At 45.4% G+C, this 25,341-nt stretch overlaps 1 protein-coding gene and 1 long non-coding RNA gene across 2 annotated transcripts; both read right to left on the bottom strand.

The window, feature by feature from the left end:
* Positions 1 to 234: 234 nt before the first annotated feature.
* Positions 235 to 7,433, bottom strand: GLS2 (glutaminase 2). The gene is made up of 6 exons (XM_061622189.1): positions 7,426 to 7,433; positions 6,635 to 6,776; positions 5,693 to 5,749; positions 5,389 to 5,467; positions 3,956 to 4,031; positions 235 to 768 (listed from the first exon to the last, which is right to left on the bottom strand). Exons 1-6 carry the CDS (start codon positions 7,431 to 7,433, stop codon positions 684 to 686), a joined length of 447 nt encoding a protein of 148 aa, XP_061478173.1. The 3' UTR covers positions 235 to 683.
* A 13,535-nt stretch (positions 7,434 to 20,968) lies between these two features.
* LOC133379602 (uncharacterized) lies at positions 20,969 to 22,643 on the bottom strand. The gene is made up of 2 exons (XR_009761223.1): positions 21,580 to 22,643; positions 20,969 to 21,312 (listed from the first exon to the last, which is right to left on the bottom strand). It is a non-coding gene; the product is annotated as an uncharacterized LOC133379602 (long non-coding RNA).
* Positions 22,644 to 25,341: the final 2,698 nt, after the last annotated feature.

Here is a 25,341-nt window from a genome sequence, read left to right on the forward strand (position 1 = left end):
GGAGCAGCGGAAAGTCACAGAGAAGTAGAAAGTGCAGGTCCAGAGATGTGCACATGTTTCCTCTAATCTGTTAAACAGCTGATTTAGGTGGGTGGATGGAAATCTTTACAAGGGATAACAGTGTAGGAGTAAGGAGTAACACCCCAGTTTTGTGCTCCTAATCACTTTTTGTCAAAATGTAAAGAAATAGAATATCCAGTTGAAGATCTCTGACTCATCTACTTGGCCCTTCAATGCCTTTGGCCTACCTAGCAGTGCCTGCTTAGATCTACAGGCAGTGTGAACTGGTGGTGCTAAGAGATAAGCTCCCGCCATTGGCTACTAGGGTAGTTTCTGTGGACTCTTAAAGCCACAAACCAGGACTCTCATTTACCATTGTGCCACCAAATAAGTTTTGAGCTTGTGCATGGAACTAACCGGGTGTGTTGTTGTTGAGAGAATGACCACAAAGGAGGAGCCTAGAGAAAAGAGGATGGACTTTTACCCCCTCCCTGTCTCAGCCTAAGCAGCAGTAAGTCTATTGGTGTGTCTCTCTCCTTTCAGAAATGAGAACGTGACTTCTAGTAAATTTGTGCAGAAATGCAACTAATATCTGATATAACATGACATTTTCACACCATGCTTTCTAAGTTCTCCTTGGAAAGGTCATTAGATGCTTCCTCAGTCTGTCTGGCCCCCAATACCTAGGTGTCTTGGTAATCCTTGAGTAACTTCATCACTTCCAGGTGATTAAATTGGGTAGCATCATCCAAGGCAATGCTCCCCCACCTGCAGAGAAGGCAAGATATGAAGATGTGTACAGCTACCATCTATCTAAGGCAGGGTGGGGAATTGGCTTTGACCAGTAGCCCAGATCTAGAACTCCACCACTACCACAGGCCACTTTGGCAGGTGGGTGGGGCTGCCCACTTGTCTGTCACCAGGCATTGTACGATGTTAGATGATTCAACTTCAAACAAAGAGTTGGGAGCATACCTGCTTTGCAGTGCAGCTTGAATTCAAGCCAGGGTTGCAGCTGCAAAGGATGAATTGGGACCACACTTAAGTACGCTCCCTATTCTTCATTTCTAGCTAGAATTTGCTGCTTTTGGAATTTGACACCTTTTCTCATCATTGTATCCAAAAACCACCTTATTCTGCCAGTGGCTGGAAAGGAAAATCAGGGGTGTGCCCTTAAAGTGTGCTCCTGATTCATCCTGTTCAATTTTGCCCCACAGGTTTAACTATCATGCACCTTTTGTTGTATGACATCAGATGATGGACAGGTGGGTATGGTTTGGGCGAAACAGGAAGGCCTGGCATGCATGAGGCCACAAGCCAGGGGTTCACCACTACTTATCTTGGGGCTGAGGGACTAAATCACCACCCATGTCAGCACCAAACAAATCAACCTTATTTTAAGTATTCATAGGTTCCTCTCCAAATGCTCACAAGGGCTAACAGATCAATCCATTTAGGCAATTCACACTACTGTGCAACAAAGCTGTGTACTAAAGAAGGGGCTTGTGGTAGAAGCAGGTCTAGATTATGAGATACACCAAGCCACACATCTTTTAGGACAGGTGTGTGTCATGCCAGCTTGCCAGCCTTACCCTGGCCTGCAGTTAAAATGGCTAACTCCCAAAGCCTTATGGGGAATTCTTCCCCTTGACATCTTCCTTGTTAGCTTGCTAGCAAGCAGTTAAATCTTTGATGTTCTTTCATCACCGTGACTTGGTAATTTTTATTACACAGCTGTACCAGCTTACAGTAATTTTGCACCTTCTTATCAGTGGAAGGGGCCTGGTTCCATCAAGGCCGTAAAACTCCTTGCTTTGTTATGGGAAACCAAGAGGAGGCGCCAGGTGCTGTGGGAAAATCATTTTTTCATCCCTTTGATGAAAATGTTAATTGGTTAATTGTCTCCGGCTGGGAGGGAATTTTCCTCCATAAGAGGAGGCTCAGAACTCTGGGTTTGTGTCCCACTTCGGAGCACCACCTTGCCTATGGTGATGTGGCTCCATTTACATCTTGACTTGCAGCTCCCTGAGGGGAAGAAGGCTATCCATTGAGAGATCCTATGCTCTTGTAAGTATAGCTAAGGCAGATAGCTTTGTTATTTTGATTTGTGCCAAGAAACTTTCCTTTACCTTTTTTACTAAATACCTTATCCGTTGGGGTGTATGGTTTTAGGATTCAATTTGCTGCTACAAATTATTTGTGTGTACCTTTTCGCTTTTTGTAACCTTCTTATGCTTTTCTTATTTTCTTTTTAATAAACTTTAATTACTTTAAACCAACGTGTGTTTATTCCAGAGAAAGGGGTCAGTTCCTAAATTCAGTCCTTGCCATTTGACCACAACTACCGTGTAACAGAGAAACGTTTTTACCTAAGACTCCAGAAGGGGCTAGGAGTATCTCTAGACTCTGGTCCTGAGGGGCTCAGGTGTTTAAGTGGGCTCTGGGGTTCCCTTTGCCCCAGAGTAGCTAACCAGTTGAAGGGTGGTGGCAGTACTACCTTGCAGGGTTGGTGTTGACGTGCACAACCTTGGCAAACAGGATTTGCTGGGATCAATTGCCCCAGGCCGGGGATTGACTCCTAGGACAGTGAGAGCAGACGGGGAAGAACTCCCCGCTTTCACTACAGTGTGGGGAGCCTTTGGCCCTCTAGATGTTACTGAGCTACAACCCCCATCATCCATGGCCTTTGGCCATGCTTGCTACAGCTAATAGGAGATATGGTTCAGCACATTTGTTGTAGGGGAAACTAATTCTCCCTTTCTCCAGGGATTACTAGATAATTTGGCCCAACAAATCTTTCTCAAATTGTGGGATCTGCCAGGTTTGATCCTTCTATTGAACTGTACAGTAAAATTTATCAGGGTCTTCCTGAACTTAAAATAAACTTTATTAGGATATAACATGTATCCAGGCTGACATCTCTAGCTGTGGCAATCCCTGATGTCCCAGGGAAGGAATAAGTAATGCAGTGGCAAATTCAGAAGTGCAGAGTCCCTTCATGATGGTCACAGCCACACCCCCTCCCCCCTTTATTTTGCTGCTGGGTTCAAAATGAGATCCTTGGTGATGCCTTCTCCCACAACAGCAGCCATCTCTAGGGGCCAATCGGCATGAAAGGGGAGAGTGTTAGCTACTAAGAAGAGTCTTCTCAATGGCTGACTCGGCTCCTTTCAATCTTGATTGGCTCCAATCAGCAGGAAAGGACAAGGAAGCTTGTTAGAAGACTGCTCTCAGTGGCTATCGCATTCCCCTTTCATGCTGATTGGCTCATAGGATGCTGGAGATATTAGGACCCTGCTCCCCAAAAAGTAAGGGATCTAAGACCCCCTGAGACTATGGATGACTATGCCCCAGAAAGGAACAGAAACTATCTTAAAATCTCTGCTCCAGACAACAGGCTAAACATCAGGGCAAGACTAAGCATATCCTCTGCATCTCTCTCCATACCTAGCGAGGCTAAATTAGACACCTTATGCTTTTAGCGAGTTCAGAGATGGGGACTCTGGTGGCCCTTCAGCTGATGCTGGACTTCCCATTTCCATCAGTCCCAGCCTGCATGGTCAATGGTCAGAGATCATGAGAACTGTAGTCCAACAGCAGTTGGAGGGCCACAGGTTCCCCATCCCTGATGTCTTGCTCAGGGAATTGCACATAATGGCCTACAGCCAAAGTCTGCATCACTTATGAACTGTAGTTGGTTTTGCAGATCACAAGTCAGGTTCTTGTCAATCCTCTTAGTTTTCTTGTTTCAGAGCAAACAACTACTTATCAAGTCTTTGACAGACTAATATATACATGGCTGGTGGGTTGCATGGGCTTCATTTGGCTGTACAGGTGTGGCCTAGAAAAAAACAGACAGCAGGTCTTGGCTTACAGGATCTGTGTGTTTGAACTGCTGGCCAAGAATGGAATCAAGCTGGACCCTTCCTTTCCCATTCTCCAATCCATCATGAGCCTACCATTCCTCACCTGTCTGACAAAGGGATTGACTCTGCAGGCTTCTACCAGAAACTTCACAACCACAAAGTGTCCTGGAGGAGAGAACTGCAGAATATGAAGGGTTCCAAAAGGACTATTTCAAGCTGCTGTCCAAAGGCAGGCCCATGACTCATCCCACCCCCAACAAATCATTCCATGCAATCTAAGTTAGCAAGTGCTTCAAGCAGAAAGTTGGTAGATTGCTGCTAGGTTATTGCAGAGCAAGTAGCTGGCTCATAGCAGTACTGAACACAAAGAGGTATGGGTGCATTTAAAGGCTGTAAACCCAATTCCTAGAGCATCTCTTTCCAAATTAACTGGGGCACCCACTGGTGGAATAAGGAGTCACTGTGTTCCAAAAGATGAGCACAGCTAAGCTGTAAATTTAAACTGCATTGATGACAAGTTTAATTGTCATAGTTTCTTCCAAAAAAGCAGCTACCCGCCACCCTAAGAGCTGTAGTTTCAGAGAGCACAGTGATAGCTGAATCAGAGATCCCCTTCTTGCTATAAAACCAGAGTTTCTTGTTTGGGAGCTATGACAGTGAGACTGCTAACCTCTAATTAAGGCAGACCCTTAAAAATATCCCTTGAGCTACATGCATGCCTGGGGATTATTTCCAGTCCCAAGGCAGAACAAGCATTACTTCACTGAGTCCTATTTAGTCAAAATCTTTGAAGTTAAAATGGTCTTAGAGTCAGAAAATGTGTGGGTTGGGGATGTGAGGGTGAGGAGAGAGAGGAGTTCCCATCTTTTGCCCCTGAGGTTGCACTGTGTTCTTGAAGACATTTGGAAGGTTCGAACAGAGGTGGGAAACTTGGAGATGTTGCTGGATGACAACTCCCACCATCCCTGAGTGTTGGCCATGCTGGCTGAGGCTGATGGGAGGTGGAATCCAAACATCTGGAAGGCCACAGGTTAGACACCCCTGGTTTAGTCCTTTACATTCCCAACTCTTCAGTTCCAATTCATAGCCTCCTTTTGTTCTCATTCCAGGTACTTCCATCTCCCTGTTGATGCCTTCCACCTTTTTTCTGCAATTTTCATTATGCTTGTGCCAAAATCCTCTTCCCTAGTTAAGTTTCTGATCCAATATCTTTAGGAGCCTTTGATTCTGATCATGCCCCTCTATCTCCAAGGACACAGTGCTATGATGGTTAAAGCAGAACTTTATGTTGTACTTAATAACGATGTGATGCCTTGTAGTGAAGCCATACACCATCAATCCCATAGAACCACCACCTCATTAGACCCCCCCCCCCTTTAGAGCAGATGTGCACCGGAGAAGTGCATGACACAACACCGATCACAGACAGTCTGAGGTGCATTAGGGTTGGGTAAGCCTGCAAGTGCAAATATGGCCGTAGACCAGGTATGCAGAAATCATGTTTGTGCCCCCAGCCTGCTACCTTCTGTTGCAGCTACATGTTGAGCTGTGCAGGAGGCATAGTCTTTCTGCTCCATGTCCATGGCTGACAGAGCAAATCTAGAAGAAAGTCAAGAAAAATGAAGTCAGATGTTAGGCAGAGTAATTTAAATTATAATTAGATGATCGAGATCAAGGGTGGCTAGCCTACGGCCCTCGAGATGTTGCTGGACTCTTAATTCCCATCATCCCAGATCACTGGTCATGGGGGCTGGGGCTGATGGGAGTCGAAGTCCAACACTATCTGGAGGACCACAGGTTCCCCGTTCCTGAGCTGGCCCATTCTGCTGAAGGACAGAGACATTGCCACTGTAGACAGCAAACAGGTTCACAATGGCCTTGTTCTGAAATATACGGAATGAAAGGTTAAGAACACAAGAAGAGCCCTGCTGGATCAGGCCAAAGGCTCATCTAGTCCAGCATCCTGTTCTCACAGGGCCCAACCAGATGCCTCTGGGAAGCCCACAAACAGGACCCGAGTGCAATAGTACTCATCCCACTAGTGATTCCCAGCAACTGGTATTTAGAGGCATACTTTCTCCAAAAGGGGAGAGAACATGGCTATCGTGGCTGGTAGCCACTCACAGCCTTATCCTCCACTTTTAAAGTGTTCAGAAAAGTATGGAATGTACTATGCTAGGGCTACTCATATTCTATGACTTCACCCACAGTGTACTCAAAATGTTCTATCTGGTATATAGTTTCTAGTCCTCATAGTTTTGGAAGTGTTTAGCACTCATATGAAAGGTATTGTGCGCATGTTTACTAATGAAAAAAATCCACCAGCAGTGAGTTTTGAAGACAGTGTACGCAAGTACAGAACCCAGAGCTGCTTCTGATCTGATATGCTGAGGGGTTCTTGGTGCAAAATTTGAGCTTTGTCAGCAGAAACTGGCAACGTGACCTCCCTGAACCCTTTGACTCCAGTGTCAGTTGTCTCTCCTTTCTCGCTAGGCTTGCTAGTACTGATCTTAGTACCTCTCATCTGTGCTCTCCATGCACTTTGGGTGTGCTAGTGCTTCTCACACTATCCCATCTCAGTCCAAGCCCTGCAGCTGCATACATCTGCCAATCCCTTGCAATCAGGGCCTCCAGCCCTCAACTGGCCTTCTAGCTCTGCCATTCCAGCCATTCTAATCCAGCCAGCTTTTTTAAAAAAATTCCAGCCTGAGGTTCACTTCTGCCCCCTGCCAGCGTCTTTCAGTCTTGCAAACTGTTTCTTTCCTTACTCCGACTTCATCTCCTTCATGGTGGGCGTCCACCTTGTGGGTGTAGCGCAGCAAGTTGTCATAGTTGTGAAAGTTGAAGAGTGAGACCAGTTCCTGGAGAAATGAGTGAGAAGAAGCACAAGGGAAAGTAGGGAAAGACACCCTAATATTTTCCAAAGAGTTAAAATGAGCAGTCCTTTTACTCCTGGGGCTTTTAACCTTCTGCACAAAATTTTACATAAAATCCAAAGGCTGTACCAGAAAAAGCATTTTTATACATTATGCTGTTTTGCACATATTTGCTTCTCTTGCACAATTTCATTCTGCTCATACCAGTCATGATTTGGTAAAGAGCTACAGAGGTCACTGAAGACTTAGGATGTGGAAATCCTGCACAGCACTCCATTCCGACCTGCTTCTGCGATTTCCCAAGGCCCTGGAAAATCTATGGAAATGTTTACAGCCTTAAGGCCTGAAGACTTGCTTTATGTTTTAATCATATAATTTAATGCAAGCTAAGAGTCTCACTGTGCTCGGGGCGGGGGGGCACACAGGGAAGGGCCTCAGATGTTGATCTTGAGGTCAGGAGAGGTCTGTATTGAGAAAGGCTGCCCATGAGGTCTCAGGGTCCTGAGCCATGCAAGGCTTTATAGGTCAAGACCAGCACTCTGAACTGGGCTCAGGATCTAACTGTCGGGTGGGCCAGAGTAAGTGCTATCCATTCAGAGCTGAGTGTCCCAGTCAGTCGTCTGGCTGCCACATGCGGCACAAGCTGCAGTTTCTGAATCCTCTTCAGAGGCAGCCCAGCGTACCAGGCCATTCCTATGCAGGCCATTCCTATGCAGGTAGGGTTGCACACGGACCACCAGCTGAAGCTGGTAGAAGGCACTCTACCCTGTTGAGGCCATTCGTGCCCCCAGTGACCAAAGTAGATCCATAAGGAGAAGTGTCACCCCATCCCGAACAGGATGCACATCATCCATCCAAACCAAGTGGGTGGAAGAGCAGGCAGGGGAAAGCGGACACTTTCCTCCACTCTAAATCTCCTCTGCACGTGTTTTCGTTTTCAGCGATGTTGGGGCTCTGTTGCATGCAAGCATGTGCAGTGTGTGGATGCCGAGTGAAGTACACAGGAATCAAATTGCCCTGTAAGCTAAACGGCAACGAATGTGTAAAACTGAATGCCGAAGTCCAGCATCTTTTGTCAGTCAAATTCTGGCCTTTCTCCCTGAGTCGGGCCTTTAGGAATTGCTGTCTGTTCCCCATAGCGTCAAGGCAATAAATTGCACACCTGTGCAGGGTTGCAACACAGATGAGGCTCTCCAGAAGTTGCTGGGTTACAACTCCTATAATCTCCCTGACCGTTGATCATGCTGACTGGGGCTGATGGGAGGTGCAGTCTGACAACATCTGATAGGCCAAAGGTTCCCCATCCCTGCATTGCATGGGATGTCAGCAGGGACATCTGTATTGTTCTTAAATGTTTCAGTGTTATGGTATGTTTGATGGCTCTTTATAATGGGTTGTCTCCCACTAAGTTTTATTCAGAGTAGTCCCACTGAAATTAGTGGACCTAAGTTGGTCAAACCCATTAATTTCAATTGGTCTAGTATAATGTTGGATACAACACCATGATTTTAATGTTATATGCCACTTCAGGTGCCCTTACGATAGAGAGTGTTGTCTATGAATGTCACAAATCTGCAAATTAGTTTGTACTGTCATTAAATTTGCTTCCCCCCCCCAGTTCTTCAGATAGCAGCACTTACCATGTGCAAAGTGCTTTACCATTCTTTCCTCATTCATCTTTGTGTGTGTGAAGAGGAAGGTTTACTGTTAATTTTATTTTACTCCTAAGGCAGCCTTCACTATCCTGGTGCCCTCCGGATGTTTTGGACTACAATTCCCATCCGTTCCAATCAGCATGCCCTGAAGGGAGTTGTAGTTCTTCACAGACTTCCAACAAATCCTAACCACCTCTACTCTGCTTTGTGCAAGTGCAACCACAGCGCTAGGCCAGCCCATTTGTGCAAGTACTCCAGACAGTGTCTTGGGCCTCCATATTCGTAGGGATGGCATGTTCTCTCAGTTGTCCTCACTTTCCAAATACATGAATCCTCTTTATACAATGGCAGAGGCAAGTGGCACTTACCCCTCAAGATAAGGTGGCCAATGGCAGAGAGTTCAGGGTGCAAATCTAAGTACACTTCATGTCACAGAAAGTACCACAGCACAATTCCCAGATCATGTGCTAACACTGATGCCTGCAACATGCCTGCCTAGAGGTGTTCTCTAGCATCCTACGCAATGTTGGAAGGAGCCCTGTGGTGGACCTCTCTCAGGTCTCAAGCCTCAGCAACTGGGTAGTGGTGGTAAAATACATTCCTATGGCCTGAAGTACCAAGTGTGAACCCCAACCTTTGTAGATTGGTAAGACTAAAACGGCAGACTGGAGAAGCAACAACAACAACAAAATAGGAAGCCCCAAAACAATGGAAATTGTGTATAAAAATGGCTACCACTTACAAGGAAGCAACAAGGGGTCGAGAGTGACCTGGGAGTCCAGCTGCAGAGCACCCAGACTGGGGTGGCTAAAGAGATCCAGAAAGTGGATGGGCAGCTGGAGGGAGCGGACTGTGAGGAGTTGCAGTCAGTAGCGGAGGAAGAAGTTTTCATTGTCCAGGAGCCTGCCAGGGGGGAAGACAGCAGAAAGCTGGAAGTGAAGCCCCAAGAGTTGAAGGTGGACAGGCTGGAAAATGAAGAGGAAGAGGCCTCGGAAGAAAGTGGAGTAGAGGCTGGAGAAGAGGTGCTGCTGATAGATTTCTCTGCTCCCTGTGTGCCTGCTGTTAAAGAAGTAGTGCAGACTCCCTGTCTGAAACTCTGGAGAGCCACTGCCAGTCAGTGTAGACAATACCAAGATGGATGGATCACTGGTCTGATTCAGTAGAAGGCAGCTTGCTATGTTCCTATGTCTACAAAATATGTTTATTTCACATGTATTTATATGGCTATTTCGTAAATCATATCTGTACATGTTTCCTGGAGTTAGCATGGTTTTGTTGCTTTTCCTTATTTTGGGGACTTTCTCCTCTCTTTTTGTTTAAAACTTCAGCCTGCCATTTCCACCTCCTGGTTTGTTTTAACATCTAGGTACAACCAACTCACAATGTGGTACAGACCTCACAGACTGGCTTGTAGGCTACTAAATATAAACTTGTGCATGAGGCATAAGCTTCTAAGTGTCTAAGCTGGCTAGGATGTACTTTAACCTCTGCTTTCCCCCAACCTCTCTCTTGTGATATTCAGTGTTTCCCCAGAATGCAGTGGGGTTCTTGTTCATCTAAAGACTCTAGCAGTCATCCCCTTGCCTGAACATAGCTCTTCCCCCAGTACTGAAGAACACACAGCTATCTCCCGCTTGCAGCCCATCAAAAGATACTACAGAAACGTACATGGAAGGCAAACTCCCTGGAGAAGTCACGCATGCCACAAGAGTGGATGCTGCGGACAGCTTCATCACTCAGCACACATTCGCCAGTGATAGGGCCGATGCCACCACTGGCCAGTGTGGCTGCCATGACACTGCTGGACTCACATGTCACTTCCACAGAGCACAGCTTTTCAGGGAGGAGAGGGTTAAGAGGAAGGGGTAAAAACAAAGAGAGAGAAATATCACAGGCAACGAAGGAATATTCAGAGGTATGAGAAACACAATAAGTACCAATATCCAGAGACTCAGAAATGGACCCTGGACTCTGCTTTGACTTGGCATTGTAGGGCCCATATTAAGAGCTTATTTAACACAGGAAAAAGCATGTGGTACCTTCTTTTCTGGAATGGGCTGTACCACTTAAAAGACTACAAGTGTGTGTGTGGGTTAATATTTTAATACTCCCCATATCAAAATCTCCCTTCAAGTGAAAAAATAGCATATCTAGAAGAGGACTGTAGGCTAAATCCCTTTTCACTGACATTCTAGCTTTCGAGGTACAAGAGGTTTTGTCATGGATTTTAATACAAACATGCAACACCCTCCTCCCCAGCTGCACTTTTAAGAAGGGTTAAACAATCTGTCCACCATCACCCCGCTATGCATTTACGTAAGTTCTCAAAGAACCTTAAAACTGATCTCGTAGCCAGCTAGGATCCCGAGTTGTTTACTGATGCTTCTAGAAGAACCAACATTAGGCAGAGCTTGGTTCTGAGAATGGCTTCTCTGGAACAGGCTTGGGATCTAAGGATTCAAATCTATATCATCATTTGGACACTTCAAAACTGATTTCTGAACTTGCTTGGGGAGCAGACTTACCCAGCTTCCAGGTTGAAAAAAATCTGCTGCGGAGGTTTCCTATGTTTTATTAGAATAAGTGTTTTGTGGAAATCTGGAGTTATAATGCCTTATTGATGTTGGATTTTGATGACTGGAGTTGTTAGGTGGTGGAGAAGCTTTTTTTAAAAAACAACATGTTTTATCTGTCAGGAGTGCCATCTCAAATTTCAGGTAGAGGAACAAGATTCAAAGCAAGGCTGAAGGCCTACTCCTGGAAATAATAATTGTCTCCTTTTTAAAAAATGAGTTGATTCAATTTTCAAAAAGATATAATAGATAACAATTTGTTATAACAAACCAGTAACAACTAATGTAGGCCAGAGGAACTGACACAAGCATACGAGATCATAGAATCATAGAATAGTAGAGTTGGAAGGGGCCTATAAGGCCATAAAGTCCAACCCCCTGCTCAGTGCAGGAATTCAAATTAAAACATACCTGACACGTGGCTGTCCAGCTGCCTCTTGAATGCCTCCAGTGTCGGAGAGCCCACTACCTTTCTAGGTAATTGGTTCCATTGTCGTATGGCTCTAACAGTTAGGAAGTTTTTCCTGATGCCCAGTCAAAATCTGGATTCCTGCAACTTGAGCCCATTATTCCGTCTCCTGCACTCTGGGATGATCGAGAAGAGATCCTGGCCCTCCTCTGTGTGACAACCTTTCATGTACTTGAAGAGTGCTATCATATCTTCCCTCAGTCTTCTCCAAGCTAAACATGCCCAATTCTTTCAGTCTCTCCTCATAGGGCTTTGTTTCCAGTCCCTGATCATTCTTGTTGCCCTCCTCTGAACCTGTTCCAGTTCGTCTGCATCCTTCTTGAAGTGCGGAGACCAGAGCTGGACGCAGTATTCAAGATGAGGACTAACTAGTGCTGAATAGAGGGGAACTAATACTTCATGCAATTTGGAAACTATGCTTTTGTTAATGCAGGCCAATATAGCATTTGCCTTTTTGCAGCCACATCACACTGTTGAGCTCATATTCAGCTTGTGATCAACAACAATTCCAAGATCCTTCTCACATGTCGTATTGCTGAGCAAAGTATCCCCCATCTTATAACTGTGCATTTGGTTTGTTTTTCCTAAGTGTAGAACTTTGCGTTTATCCCTGTTGAATTTCATTCTGTTGTTTTCAGCCCAATGCTCCAGCCTATCAAGATCCCTTTGAATTTTGTTTCTGTCTTCCATGGTATTAGCTGTGCCCCCCAATTTTGTATCATCTGCAAATTTGATAAGCATGCTCTGTGCCTCCTCATCCAAGTTGTTAATAAAAATGTTGAAGAGCACTGGGCCCAGGACCAAGCCCTGGGCCCAGGACCGAGCCCTGTGATACCCCACTCATTACTTCCACCCAGTTTGAGAAGGAACCATTGATAAGCACTCTTTGAGTACGATTCTAGAGCCAACTGTGGATCCATCTGATAGGTGTTTCATCCAGCCCACACTTAGCTAGCTTGCTAATCAGAATATCATGGGACACTTTGTCAAAAGCTCTGCTGAAGTCGAGATATATTATGTCTACAGCATTTCCACAGTCTACAAGAGAAGTAACCCAATCAAAAAATGGGATAAGATTAGTTTGGCAGGATTTGTTCTTCATAAATCCATGTTGGCTCCTAGTAATCACTGCATTGTTTTCAAGGTGCTTACAGATTTACTGCTTTATAATCTGTTCCAGAGTTTTACCAGGGACTGATGTTAGGCTGACTGGTCTGTAGTTCCTTGGTTCCTCCCTTTTGCCCTTTTTGAAGATTAGGTCTCCTCCAGTCATTCAGTACTTCACCAGTCCTCCATGATTTCGCAAAGATAATAGACAGCAGTTCTGAGAGTTCTTCAGCCAGTTCCTCCAATACTCTAGGATGCAGTTTATTGGGACCTGCTGATTTGAACTCGTTCAAAGTGATTAGGTATTCCTTGACCATTTGTCTATCAATCTCAAGCTCCAATCCTGCCCCTTCTACTTCATGTTTCCCGGGAGGGTCACAGATCCGTTTTTGGGAGAAGACTGAGCCAAAGTAGGAATTGAGCACTTCTGTCTTTTCTTTGTCATCTGCTATCATTTTGCCATCCTCACTGAGTAGCTGTGCCACCGTTTCTTTTCTCTGTCTTTTACTATGGACATACCTGAAGAAAGCTTTTTTGTTGCTTTTAGCATCCCTCACTACCCTCAGCTCATTCTCAGCTTTAGCCTTCCTGACACCATCCCTGCAATTCTGTGATACCTGCCTGTACTCTTCCATTGTGGCCTGGCCTTCTTTCCACTTCCTGTATGTGTCCTCTTTGTTGCTTGCACTTCCACCTCAGGCTTCTCCTGCTGCACATTTTCTTGCACAGCCATTTCTCCGGGCGCTGGCAGCTCCTCTCACACACATGCCTCCAACTTTTCCTCCTGCACTTTCTCTTCCACAACTGGTACACACGGGGCGAAGAAATCTATCGACAGTTGCTCTTCTCCAGCCTCTAGTTCACCTTTCTCCAAGGCCCTTTCTTCCTCCTGCATTACTTCTTTAACAGCAGGCACACAGGGAGCAGAGAAATCTACCAGTAGCATCTCTTCTCCAGCCTCTACTCCACTTTCTTCCGAGGCCTTTTCCTCTTCATTTTCCAGCCTGTCCTCCTTCAACTCTTGGGGCTTCACTTCCAGCTTTCTGCTGTCTTCCCCCCTGGCAGGCTCCTGGACAATCAAAACTTCTTCCTCCGATACTGACTGCAACTCCTCACAGTCCACTCCCTCCAGCTGCCCATCAACTTTCTGGATCTCTTTAGCCACCCCAGTCTGGGTGCTCTGCAGCTGGACTCCCAGGTCACTCTCGACCCCTTGTTGCGGTTGATCAGGCAGGGCTCTCACCTCCTCACACGGGGTCTCCTTTTCCTCTCCAGAGATGCTTTCAAATATCTCTCCCATTCATTGCCAGTGCTCCTGCCGCTCTTTTTGCCTTTCCTCCCGTTCCTCTTGGCACTCGCATTGCCTTTGCCGCTGGTCCTCCTGGCACTCTAGTTGCCTTTGCTGCAACAACAATCTCATCTGTTCCAGGAGGGTTGCTGTTATCTCCCCCATCTTGACTCGGGCACATCTTGCTCCCAATGCTTCTCCCAGTGTCCGGTTCAGAGCGGGAACCACGAGTCGGAGACGAGGGTGCAAGGAACTCTTGCTTTATCAACATAATGGATACATCAAAGGCTGAGCGCCTCATAGAAAAACCCTATGCTAACTCACTACAAGTCCCTAACTACCCTCTAGACATGCTCTGCAACTGTGTGATGAAAATTGACTCAGTGCCCCATTCACAGCGTGGCAGTCTTAAATAGGTCTTTGAGCATAACCTCTCACTCCTTCGCACACACGTCCTCTGCCCTGTCCGCTTCTCCCTACATCGTGAGCGCGGTGAAGGGGGGCGAGTCTCCATGGGCTCATCTGACAAAACAGGGTTCTCATCTGCAGGCGGGGAAGCAGAGGGCTGGGAAGCATCAGGCATCTCTAGGATACGGCTTGGCACAGGAGGAGTTACTGCTCTTTCAGAATCCTCCCCTAATGGCTCCGTGGGGGTGCTTGATGGCTGAGCGCTGTCCCATTGAGGGACAGGGCCATCCGTGGGAACTGGAGGGGCGGCTAGCTCGCTCTCTTCCTCAAGGTCTGGGCTAGACTCAACAACAGCTGGATCGTCCATGCCTGCTGAGTCGCCTGCAACTCATGCCTTCCCCCTCCTTGATCCTCAGGAGAGAGGCTGGGCTCAACACCCCTGGGCTCAACACCCAGGAAACTCAATCCCACTCCTAACACCAGTGTTGCGCACCTCCCCAATCTCCAAGCAGTAAAATCTCAGGGGTCCCTGTGCTTATCCAGGGGTTGGTTTCCTTTGGGAAGAAGGTCAGTGGAGACTGTGGTGTCTTTATGAAATATGGTTTATTTATTTACACACATTCCAACCTGAGCTTAAGATGCTAACAATAAATTTATTTCCATTTGCTTTAGCAGGGTAATTTAGTAATCTGTGTAATTTTACATACATGGGGGGGGTGGGAAACTTAAAAAATGAAATTAAACCTGAGTTAGACACAGCATGAGAAACACAAAACCAAGAGACTGAACAACACTGGACTACACTTCAGGGTTGTCATACATAACTCCCTCTCAGCTGCCCCCCCAATATCTGTACAGCAACACTAAGCTACTTTGCTGGGCTGATGTAACCTATGCATTCTCAAGCACTATATCCACCCCTCCCCACTGCTGCACTATGAATATACTAATGATTTGTGTGTGTGTGTGTGTGTGTGTGTGTGTGTGTGTGTGTGTGTGTGTGAGAGAGAGAGAGAGAGAGAGAGAGAGAGAGAGAGAGAGAGAGAGAGAGAGAGAGAGAGAGAGAGAGAGATTTAACAACCAAGAGCTAAATTCAGGATTAAAGTGTTACAAACAAAGAGTCTCATACAATCTCAAAATAACTCATTTATAAACCCATTTAAGGATAGGGGCTGGGGGCTGGCAGGGCGATTGAGCCAGCGGAAAGAGCAGGCTGCGGGAGACAGTGGGGGTGGGAACACACACACAACAGAGCTTGGAAAAGTTACTTTTTTGAACTACAACTCCCATCAGCCCAATCCAGTGGCCTCCAGTGGGGCTGATGGGAGTTGTAGTTCAAAAAAGTAACTTTTCCAAGCTCTGCACACATCACCGTCACTCACCTCCATTCTGCTGTTGCCTTCTCCGTCATCCTTGCCCTCTGGCTTTCTCCCTCCACCGTCCATTTTTCTCTCTCTCCTGACCGTCTGGCTCTCCATTTCCTCCCTCGTGCTTCTTCACACAGAGCAAGAGAGCTGAGCAGAAGGCCAGTGTGAGTCACATGTCTGTTGCCCACCAATCACAGGAGCAGAAGACTTCCCCTGCTTCCTCCAAGTAACTGGAGGGGGGAGGGGAGTGAAACGAAAGAACTCCTGGTTTCTACTGCGCCTGCATGACATTATAATCCACGGTAATGCATTTTTTATCTATTAATTAAAAACAAACCATGCCTTTTTTAATTTTAAACCTACCGAAGATGAAGGTCTGTGTTTGGGGCAAGCTCAGGGATTTGATTAGAGGTACCTTACAGTCATCTCTGAGTTTTAATGAACAACAACAGATTATGAGAACTTCTCAAGAAAAAAGTCCAAACGGCTTTTTGTTTTCTCTCTCCCGTTTTTCACTTTAACCTGTGGATTCTCTGTGTGTATGTGGGGGTGGGTGGGTTGTGTATCACCAAGAAAACTTTCAGAGTTGTAGAGCAAGCGATTCCGAATCCAACAGTATGAGACTTGTAAGTTTTTGTTTTGAAGTTGGACTATACAAAGCACCAGAAAGGTGTGTGTGTGTATTTTCATTTAACATGGTACAACTCGAAAAATCCCTACTGGCTATAGTATACAGCCACTCTTGTGGCTGTATAATATGACCACCAATGCTTGCAATTATTGCCATAATTTGCTGTGGGGATAGTTGTGCTAGAGTCACAGAAGAGGCACCAATTGGAGGATGCCCACAAGTTTACAAGAAAGGTCACAAACCCTTCTGTTGTTTACCTACACCTTGATGAATGCCCCTGCTGTGTCAAACTGTTTTCCACTTTCAGATTCTGTTTGATAATTCTAACTGATAATTGGTTGAAACTGCTACAACCACATGGGGAGGAGCTTCAAATAAGTGGCGGACCTGCCTCCATACAGTTGCATTATAGGTGACCAGTAGTGTAGGCAGGTGCATGTGTAAGCTAGGTCTGAGAGAGCAAGAAAAGCCCATCCTTTTGTCATACTTAATACCTTGAATGCAGATGACCATCGAGTGAGGAGCAACTTATCCAGTGAGCATACAACCTGTAGTATCTACCCTTGCAAGTAAGGAAAACGTGACAATTTCCCCGATTCCATAGATTTCTAAACAGATGCAGATGTGTGGTAAAACTCTCCTTACCATGTGGGCAGATGTTCTACATGCCTGGCTCCCCTTATGTTAGTAAGAAGTGGCAGAGCATCTGCTTTGCATGCAGAAGACCCCAGGTTAAATCCCTGGCATCTCCAGGTAGGGCTGGGATTAGCCCCAGTCTAAAATTGTGGAGAGCCACTGCCAGTCAGTGTATATTGAGCTAGATGGACCCATTGGTCTGACTCAATATAAGGCAGCTTCCCATGGTCCTAAAAAAGGCTTTGAAGACCCACTGATTTTGGTGGCTTACTCAGAGCTTGGAAAAGTTACTTTTTTGAACTACAGCTCCCATCAGCCTAATCCAGTGGCCATGTTGCCTAGGGCTGATGGGAGTTGTAGTTCAAAAAAGTAACTTTTCCAAGCTCTGGGCTTACTCATGAATGACATAATGCTTATCAGGGGCGTCACTACCGGGGTGAGGAGGGTGCGGACCGCACTCAGGTGACACCATGAGGGGGGTGACACCCAGAGCTGCCCCGCCCCGTGCCATTGCCCGGCAAAGGAGCCGAGAAGCGCTCCGGGTCAGCGCAGCCAACTCCTCGGAGGCAGGCGGGCGGGCGAGACCGAAAGCAGGCGCCCGCTCGCTGGCGGTGAAGCCGGGATGGGCCTTCCACCGTCAGCCTGGAGCGTGTTGCGGGTGCGCGCGCTCACGCAAGGCCAGCTACCCCCGTCCATGCACCTAGGAGGGCGCACGCCGGAGGTCCGCCCCCCCCGCACTCCCGCTAGTGACGCCGCTGATGCTTATCAGGGTCATATTTTTTCCATGTTCATCATTGACTCAATTTTTTAAAAGTTAATTTTAAATCATTAAACTGCGAAGAGAAAGATATGATCTGATGGCTTACACTGTGTCAGTGAGTTATTAGAGAGCTGAGTGATATCTTACAAGAGGTATCTTTTGTTGCTATTGTGCCCATGTGGGCTGATGGACCTACTAAAACTGTGTTTTATTTTGGGTTGGATATGTATTTACTATTGCTGGTTTTATTAATGCTGTAATACGTTGCTTTTTTGTGTGATATTTTATTGCATTATTAATATAATTGTAAGCTGCATTTTATTTATTACTCAACAGCCACCTTGGGTGAGTTTGACTCATAGAGGCAGCCTATACATATGTTTAAATATATAAAATAATTTATCTATATAATTTTAACTGATCTGTTAAACACATTTAACAACATACAAATTCATAAGACACACAAGTTGAAATAGTAGTTTATTAAGACAAACGGAGTAAAAGAAGAAAGCAATATTCAAACCATAAAATATTTTTAATAGACCATCCTAATAAAGACATTGTAGAATGGCTGCAATAACAGTAATATGCTGTGTGTTCACCAGAAGTAAGAGCACAAAAGGATATTAAGACATAACGAATCTGTGTTAAGTAATCTTAAATATGTATGTCCTGAGGACAGCTTCTGGGGAAGAACTGTGTAGCTCAGTGGTAGAGTATATGCTTTGCATGCAAAAAGTCCCAGGTTCAGTTCCTGGCATCTACAGGTAGGGCTGGGATTCTGAAATTCTGGAGAGCTGCTCTCAGCCAGCATCAACCATACTGGGACTGGATGAACAAATGGCCTTACTCAATATAAGGCAGTTTCCTCTCTTCCTAAGATACGTTTGTACTTAGGATACTTACACCCAGGGTGCTTCCAGACTGTCACTGTTTTGGGGTGGGATTCAATTACATGCCCACAAATTCAGGTTGTGTGCAATGAAAGTTGATGTTGAGGTTGTGCATGATGAACCCCTTCCCCCAAAATTGGACTTTTTGTAATAAGGACACTGCACTGGAAAGTGTGGGATAATAATTGCTCGACACATCATATAACCTCTCCACAAACAAATCAGAATGAATCTTCAATAAACAGATCATCTGGAAGTGATCCTAGATACACTGGAACATATCAGTCCAGTTATGAGGGGTGCACATGCTTAAAATGTAGCTTTTCCTTTTAGGAAAAGAATGGAAGCTTGGACCATCCCTTTACCGCTTGCTATCCCTGGGGCAATTTTAAAGACAAACACTGCATTCAAAACACATGTGAGCCCTTCACAACTGGCAGGTTATACACAGGTATTTTCCACTCAGGTACCCACAGCAGAGTACAAGTTACCTTATGATGGTCATCTCTGTGTTAATTTAGGAGTGTGTCCTGTGGTTTTCTCGCAATTGAACCTCATGGTCTCCTACACCACCAAAATGGCTGACTGGAAGAGATCAGAGATTTGTAGTGCAAGCCTCCACTCAGAAGTAGGTCCCACAGAGTTCAATAGGACCTACTCCTAGGTAAGTGTGCACAAGATTGCAGCCTCAGATTTATGAGTCACATGACATGGACATATTATTGCTGGTGGCAATGTCTGCATGCACATAGCAATATACCAAGGACAAATCTCCATTTAAAAAAATATCTTCATATGTTCTAATCTTGCAAAATAATCTTCTGAAATTGATATCATGTAGCCAGACTACCATTTACCAAATTATGGGGTGGAGGTGGCTAGGAAGATTTGTGATTTTTCAGAAAACAGACAACGTGCGACATTAGCAAATGGGGGCACAAATGTGCAAGAACAACTTATTTATTTATTATTTTATTTATACCCTGCCCTGCCTTCTAGCAGGAGCCCTCTGAAAACAGAGGGAAATTCCATTAAAAAAAAGGAGCACATGAATCAATTCTGTGAGTCCCACACCCAGCTTAAGGTGTTTGGCTGTATGTAATAGGCTCACTTGTTCTGCAAATAACAAAGGCATTTGAAGTGATAATAACTCCTTCCCAACAAACAATAAGGGGGGTTGCGAGCCAAAAACCCCCCAAGTCACCTTCCCCACCCACCCCTTTGGGACTGTTGGAAGCATCTTATGCTAATAAATTTATGAGCAGAGATGTAGTCCTGTCCCTCAGCTACTGTATAGAAAAGCAGGTCGCTAAGACGTGGGTGGCAGCATCCCATTCAATACAACAGTGTGTCCCATGCAATTGTATGTCCACATCATGTGACTCATCAATCTGAGGCTGCAATCTTGTGCACACTTACCTGGGAGTAGGTCCTATTGAACTCTGTGTGACCTACTTCTGATCCCTGGGGAGAAATGAGAGTCACTACAAAGGGCAGGTAATGTTTCATCTTTTATAATGCTTATTTATGTCAAACGTTTATATACTGCATTTCAGGTATAGGCAACATCTCAAAGAAGCTGACAGTTAAAAATAAAAAGCCGCAGCAGCCTAAGGAGTCCCTACTGAGGAAAGGAGCACCGAGAGGGGCAGAGCTACATGTTCCTGTTGACAAGGGCCGTGACATATTTCCTGGGTCTTTAGTAGTGGTGAGAAACCTGTGGCCCTGCAGTTGTTATTGGGCCCCTACTTCCATCAGCCCCAACCAGCATGGCCAATGGCCAGAGAGATGATAAGAGTTGGACTCCAGCAGCCTCTGGAAGGCCAGAGGTTTCCCATCCCTGGTTTTAAAGGCGCTAAATGGCTGAGGACTAAATATTCATTTGAGGTCCCTCTTCCTTCTCTCCTCAGTGGGAGTGTACTGTATGACATTGCTGATGTGGCCCCTTGATGTGTGAGGCTTGTGCATTTGCCTCTCTCCCACTAAAAATGGGGCTTGGGACAAGTTAGGCCAGCCTTTGCCAACCTGGTGCCCTCCAGATATTTTGGAATACAAGTCCCATCAGCCCCAACCAGCCTCTTTAAAAGACTACAGGAGTTCTCCCAGTCGAGTGGTACAGGAAAAAGTACTCAGATCCCAGACAGGTAATTTAAACAAACAATGTTTACAGAGGTTTTCAAAATGACAGCTACACTGGGAAGAAGAGAAGCATGCCCTTACCACTAGTAGTAATGCCTCTGCCCCCGTTTCCCATGTTTCTTCCAGGTTGAATGCACGTCTTCTGCTGTTTTACAGGGATGTTCCTATGGTAGCCAGCATTTCTGCTGGGGAGCAGCATCAGAACCTGCCCTCAGACTGATATGAGTGGAGACATCTGAAGGGGCTGAAAGTATCCCATGCTGGGGGAAATCATCAGTGCCAAAAAGAAAGAAAGCAAGGAAACAACAAAAGGCATCAGCCCTTTAATGTATTCAGCTGGAAGTCTGACAACCCGGCTTCTTTTCTCTGCCTCTGCGCAGAGAGAGATGTTTGTTGGGCACGGAAGCCTTGGCAGCGCGTGAAGCCCTAAGTGCGTCATAATTCAAGAATCACATCTATCACGTTACCTCACTCCGTATGCAGTTTTTTATTTTCACCACATCTCTGTTGCCTTCCAGTTCTCTTACGTATTATAACATTTGTCAGCCAGTTATTGTGCAAAGAAAAGAAACAAACAAGCAAAGTGGGCTAGGAGAATTTGTGCAGGGATGCCAGCGTGGCTAGCTGCTCAGTGGTGCAGGTACCTGCATGTGTGAGACGTGGAAAGTTCATTAGTGCCGAACGAAATGTTGCATTGTAAAGAAGGCCATCAGGGATGGTGAACCTGTCACCCTCCAGATGTTGCAGATGGGAGCTGAGAGTCCAACAACATCTGGAGGGCACCAGCATCCTCCCCACACCAGCTTAACATAACTTACACAATTCCTAGAAGGACAGTTTCCTCATTTTGACATCACTTATGCACATCACTACACCACAGTGAAATGACACATGGCTCACACATCCCTTACTGTTCTGTAAGCTGCTGTTGATGGTGGTGACGGCCATTCCTCACTGCCTCGAGCCTTGGTCGAGTAGCTGGCTCTGCCAGTGCCCATGGGAAGTCCCATCTCCAAACAGTATCCCGCCCCGCTTCTCCACTGGATCACGGGAGGCTGCAGTACTCCTGGAACAACCCTGATGGAGCGCATAGCTGTAGCAAGCCTTAAGTGCTTGCGAGCATCTGAAGCTGGGAGGAGGTCGCAGCGGGTATCAGCAGACGGAGGAAAGGAGAGTAACAAGGAAGTCGCCTTCTGGCCCTTTAAAAGAAAAGCATGAGCGCCGTTTTCCAAGTTTGGGCGGGAGGAGTGACATAGCTGGGGCGGGGGGAGAGTGATGGGCGGCGACTCTAGCCTGTCAGCAAAACTAAAAAAATACACCAATGAGGAAAGGAGGGAAGAACTTCGTATGTTTTCCCAGTTCGTTCTGCCAGGCGAGTCATAACGTGATCCTTACAAGTTTCTAGAGTCGCGTCCATCGGAACACACCCCTTTATGAATTGCGTGAATATTACGAAGTAAGCACCGCCCCCGGATTTTATACCCGAAAGCGCTATCTGGTCAGAAACATTACAGGCAGAAATAGGATGCACTTCAACGTTCAAATTGGCCCTTTAAGTCACTATTTACTCGTCCTGCTTGCGTTTACAACAGGGTCGCTATAGGGGTTGCCGGCAAGTTGTTTCTGGTAGAGATCCAGTGCCCTGTAGGCTATACATACAGAAATTTAACGCTTTGTCTGTCATGTCACCTACACAGACGAATAACTTCGTTTGTGGAATTTCTGAGTTCCGCAATCGCATTCACCACTGGTTGAGGGTGCTACATTAACCGAAGGGTGTGTAATTGCACAGGATGTCGTCTATGGTTCGTTCCAGCACATTTTTCGTCAGGTAGCCAATTGTTCTTTGTATGGAGTGTTGGTTGTCTGTTCCTTCCTCTGAGTTAAATTCATGCACTGGGAATGTTAGAGAAACATGCAAGCCATTGTTCTACTGGGCTAAGGCCCAGTTTTTCTCTGCTGCTTTCCAGTGAAGTATATGTTAACCATTTCCTAAAATCTAGAAGATTTTCTCCCTTTATTTTGGAAAAGAGGCCAGGGGGAGAGGGAGGAAATAATTGTCTCCAATTTCCTATCGTTTAGCAGAGGAGCCCACCTGTGTGGCTGGCTTTCTGAGGTCTCCTTACTTAGCACGCTGCATATTTAGCACATACACTCTAGTCTGCAAGCCAGACAAATGTGTATTTTGCAAGATGCATACACAGTAATACCTCCGTTAACATGCATTACTTTTTTTAACAGAAACTCTGGTACCAGAGGTAGGAATAACATGGAAAGAACAGGGATAGGTTCCTATACCACAAAAAAAGAACGGTTCAATGTATTTCAGCAAACGTTTTATTCCATTCTAACAGTATGCGTGTCTGAAATGAAACAACCAGGTCAGGTAAGCCTTGCATACAGGCCATTTGAAGGCTTCTTCCAAAATGGATCCATTGCCTTTTTTCTTTTATCATGTAGCATCTTGTTATAGAAATCTAAAGCTTTGAGCACAGTTCTCCTCTCTGTACACTTGAGCAGGCAGGCAAGGGACAGCTGCCACCATCACCCTGTGCTTGCGCTCTCTCTCTCTCTCCCCGCCATCCTCCCTTACACTCGAGCAGACACGTCTGCAATAAACAGTGCTTCCGGGGCCATCACCATACGCGAGAGAGCTGCCTGTAGCAGCTGCAATCCAGTAGACAAGGAGCCACATTCCTCCTTCAAAAGCACATGTCTTTTTAAAAGTGGCACTTGGCTCCAATAGTAATATCCTTACTGTGCTTGCACACTGAAAAGGATTTATGAATTTAAGTTTATGGATCCCAATTTCAGTGGATGTAGCTGTTCTGTTTAAGGGGCATACTCTCCATTTGGAAACTCAGATGATTTACCTGGCAGACAACAAGGCTCAAATATAATTTAGTGGGATCCAAACCTTTTCTGAAGCTCTGTAATGGCCATTCAGGACAACACTTTTCTATTTTGTCCTTTGGGGAGGCTCTCTAAAGACCACTGTGTAAGGATAAGGAAACAATCACTCTTTGTTTAATGCACTATAAGTAATTGCTATTTAGACATTCAAGCTACCAGTCTATGCCCACTTACCTGGAAGTAAGTCCCATTGAACTTAATGGACTTTCTTTTGATTTGCCCTATCCTTATATTCCTGTTGGCATTCAGAAGGAACCAATGTTTTTCAATGGCCATTTGGTGTCATTCTTTTTAGTACAGTAGGGCCCCGCTTTACGGCGATTTGCTTTACGGCACTTCGCTAATGCGGCGGTCTCAATTAGACTCAATTAGACTAAAGCCCCACTCATACGGCGCTTGTTCCGCTTTTATGGCGGTTTTCGGGTGTCACGTGCCATTCTATTCAATGAGTTCCACTTTTCAGCGGTTTCCGCTTTTCAGCTGGGGTCCAGAACGTAACCCGCCGTATGAGTGGGGCCCTACTGTATATATAGATATTTTAGCGCATATAGATATACTCCTTAAGGTGGGAGAGACTGCATGCAGAGAAAATAACCTTGCTAATAAACGCAATATGAAAGGACCATCCTCAGCCCACATACGTTGTCCACACCTAGTTTTGATAGCAATTTGCAGTTCAACATTGTGCAATTTGACTGAAGTGCTGGAGATGAGGCATCTGGGAAATCAATCACACTTGGCATATGACAAAGAAAAAAACATTGACAAACACCATTCTGCAGACAATGCTGCCTCCACTTTACAGATTAGGAAATGGTGGCCAGTCAGAAAATTCTTTATTGTCCTTTAAAGTGGGTTTATTTTTGGTACATGCTGGAAATGGATTTCAGTCTCCAAGCTCACGCTTATCATATGCTTAAATATGGGATGTCTTAAAGACTGGTTCCAGTTTATCCTAGCTTTTCCTAACTCCCCACTCTTATGAAGACTCCAGTACTAGCCACATATACAGCAAAGTTAGAAATCCATTGAAATGAATGGGTTTATGAGTGCCTAACTTTGCATGGATTGGGCTGTTAATGTGAATTCAGTCCTGTTGAACTCTATAGGGCTTGAACAGCCTGCAAAACAATATTCAGATCTAGGTGCCAGACTCAGCACCTTCTTCTTGACTAGGTTCCAGCTGCTCTGTGTGTGTGTGTGTGTGTGTGTGTACGTGTACACATACACACAAATATATAATGATGATGATGATGATGATGATGATATAAGTATGGGGCTGGGGCTATGCTTAGATAACCCACTAGGTGGCAATAGTTCTATTTTCCAAGAGAATTAAGGTTTTTGCAGGACTTTTATGAAGAGGTTTCTCAACTGAATAATCAGTTTTGACAATAGTACATACAGACTTTCATAATTTCAGGGACTAAATTGAATGTAAGAATCTTTCACAGACATTCTCTTATGTTAAAGTTCTCATGAAAACTAGAAACTCCTTTTAAAATAAATAATACATCCTCAATCTTTGCTTGAGAGTAGGTGGTATCAATAAATTCTGAACTTGATACCTTAAAGCTCAGTTCTATGCAGAGTTAAGCATGCTCAACCCTATTGATTTCATCAGCTTTAGGCTTACTTAACTCTGCTGAGGGCTGCACATGACATATTGCAGCCATGCATCTTTTTAAATATACCAAGTACTGTATGATGTTGCCTAAATTCCTGGATCAAGTGTAGTTTTCTTCCCCTTCCTCCCCTCC

The sequence above is a fragment of the Rhineura floridana genome, chromosome 3 (assembly GCF_030035675.1).
Source record: "Rhineura floridana isolate rRhiFlo1 chromosome 3, rRhiFlo1.hap2, whole genome shotgun sequence".
Taxonomy (NCBI): domain Eukaryota; kingdom Metazoa; phylum Chordata; class Lepidosauria; order Squamata; family Rhineuridae; genus Rhineura; species Rhineura floridana.

Coding starts and splice junctions, on each gene's coding strand:
- GLS2 (XM_061622189.1), bottom strand. Junction 5,468..5,692: donor GCAATGTCTCTGTCCTTCAG/CAGAATGGGCCA, acceptor TGACTTTCTTCT/AGATTTGCTCTGTCAGCCAT. Junction 769..3,955: donor AGACAGGTGAGGAATGGTAG/GCTCATGATGGA, acceptor CCTTCTCTGCAG/GTGGGGGAGCATTGCCTTGG.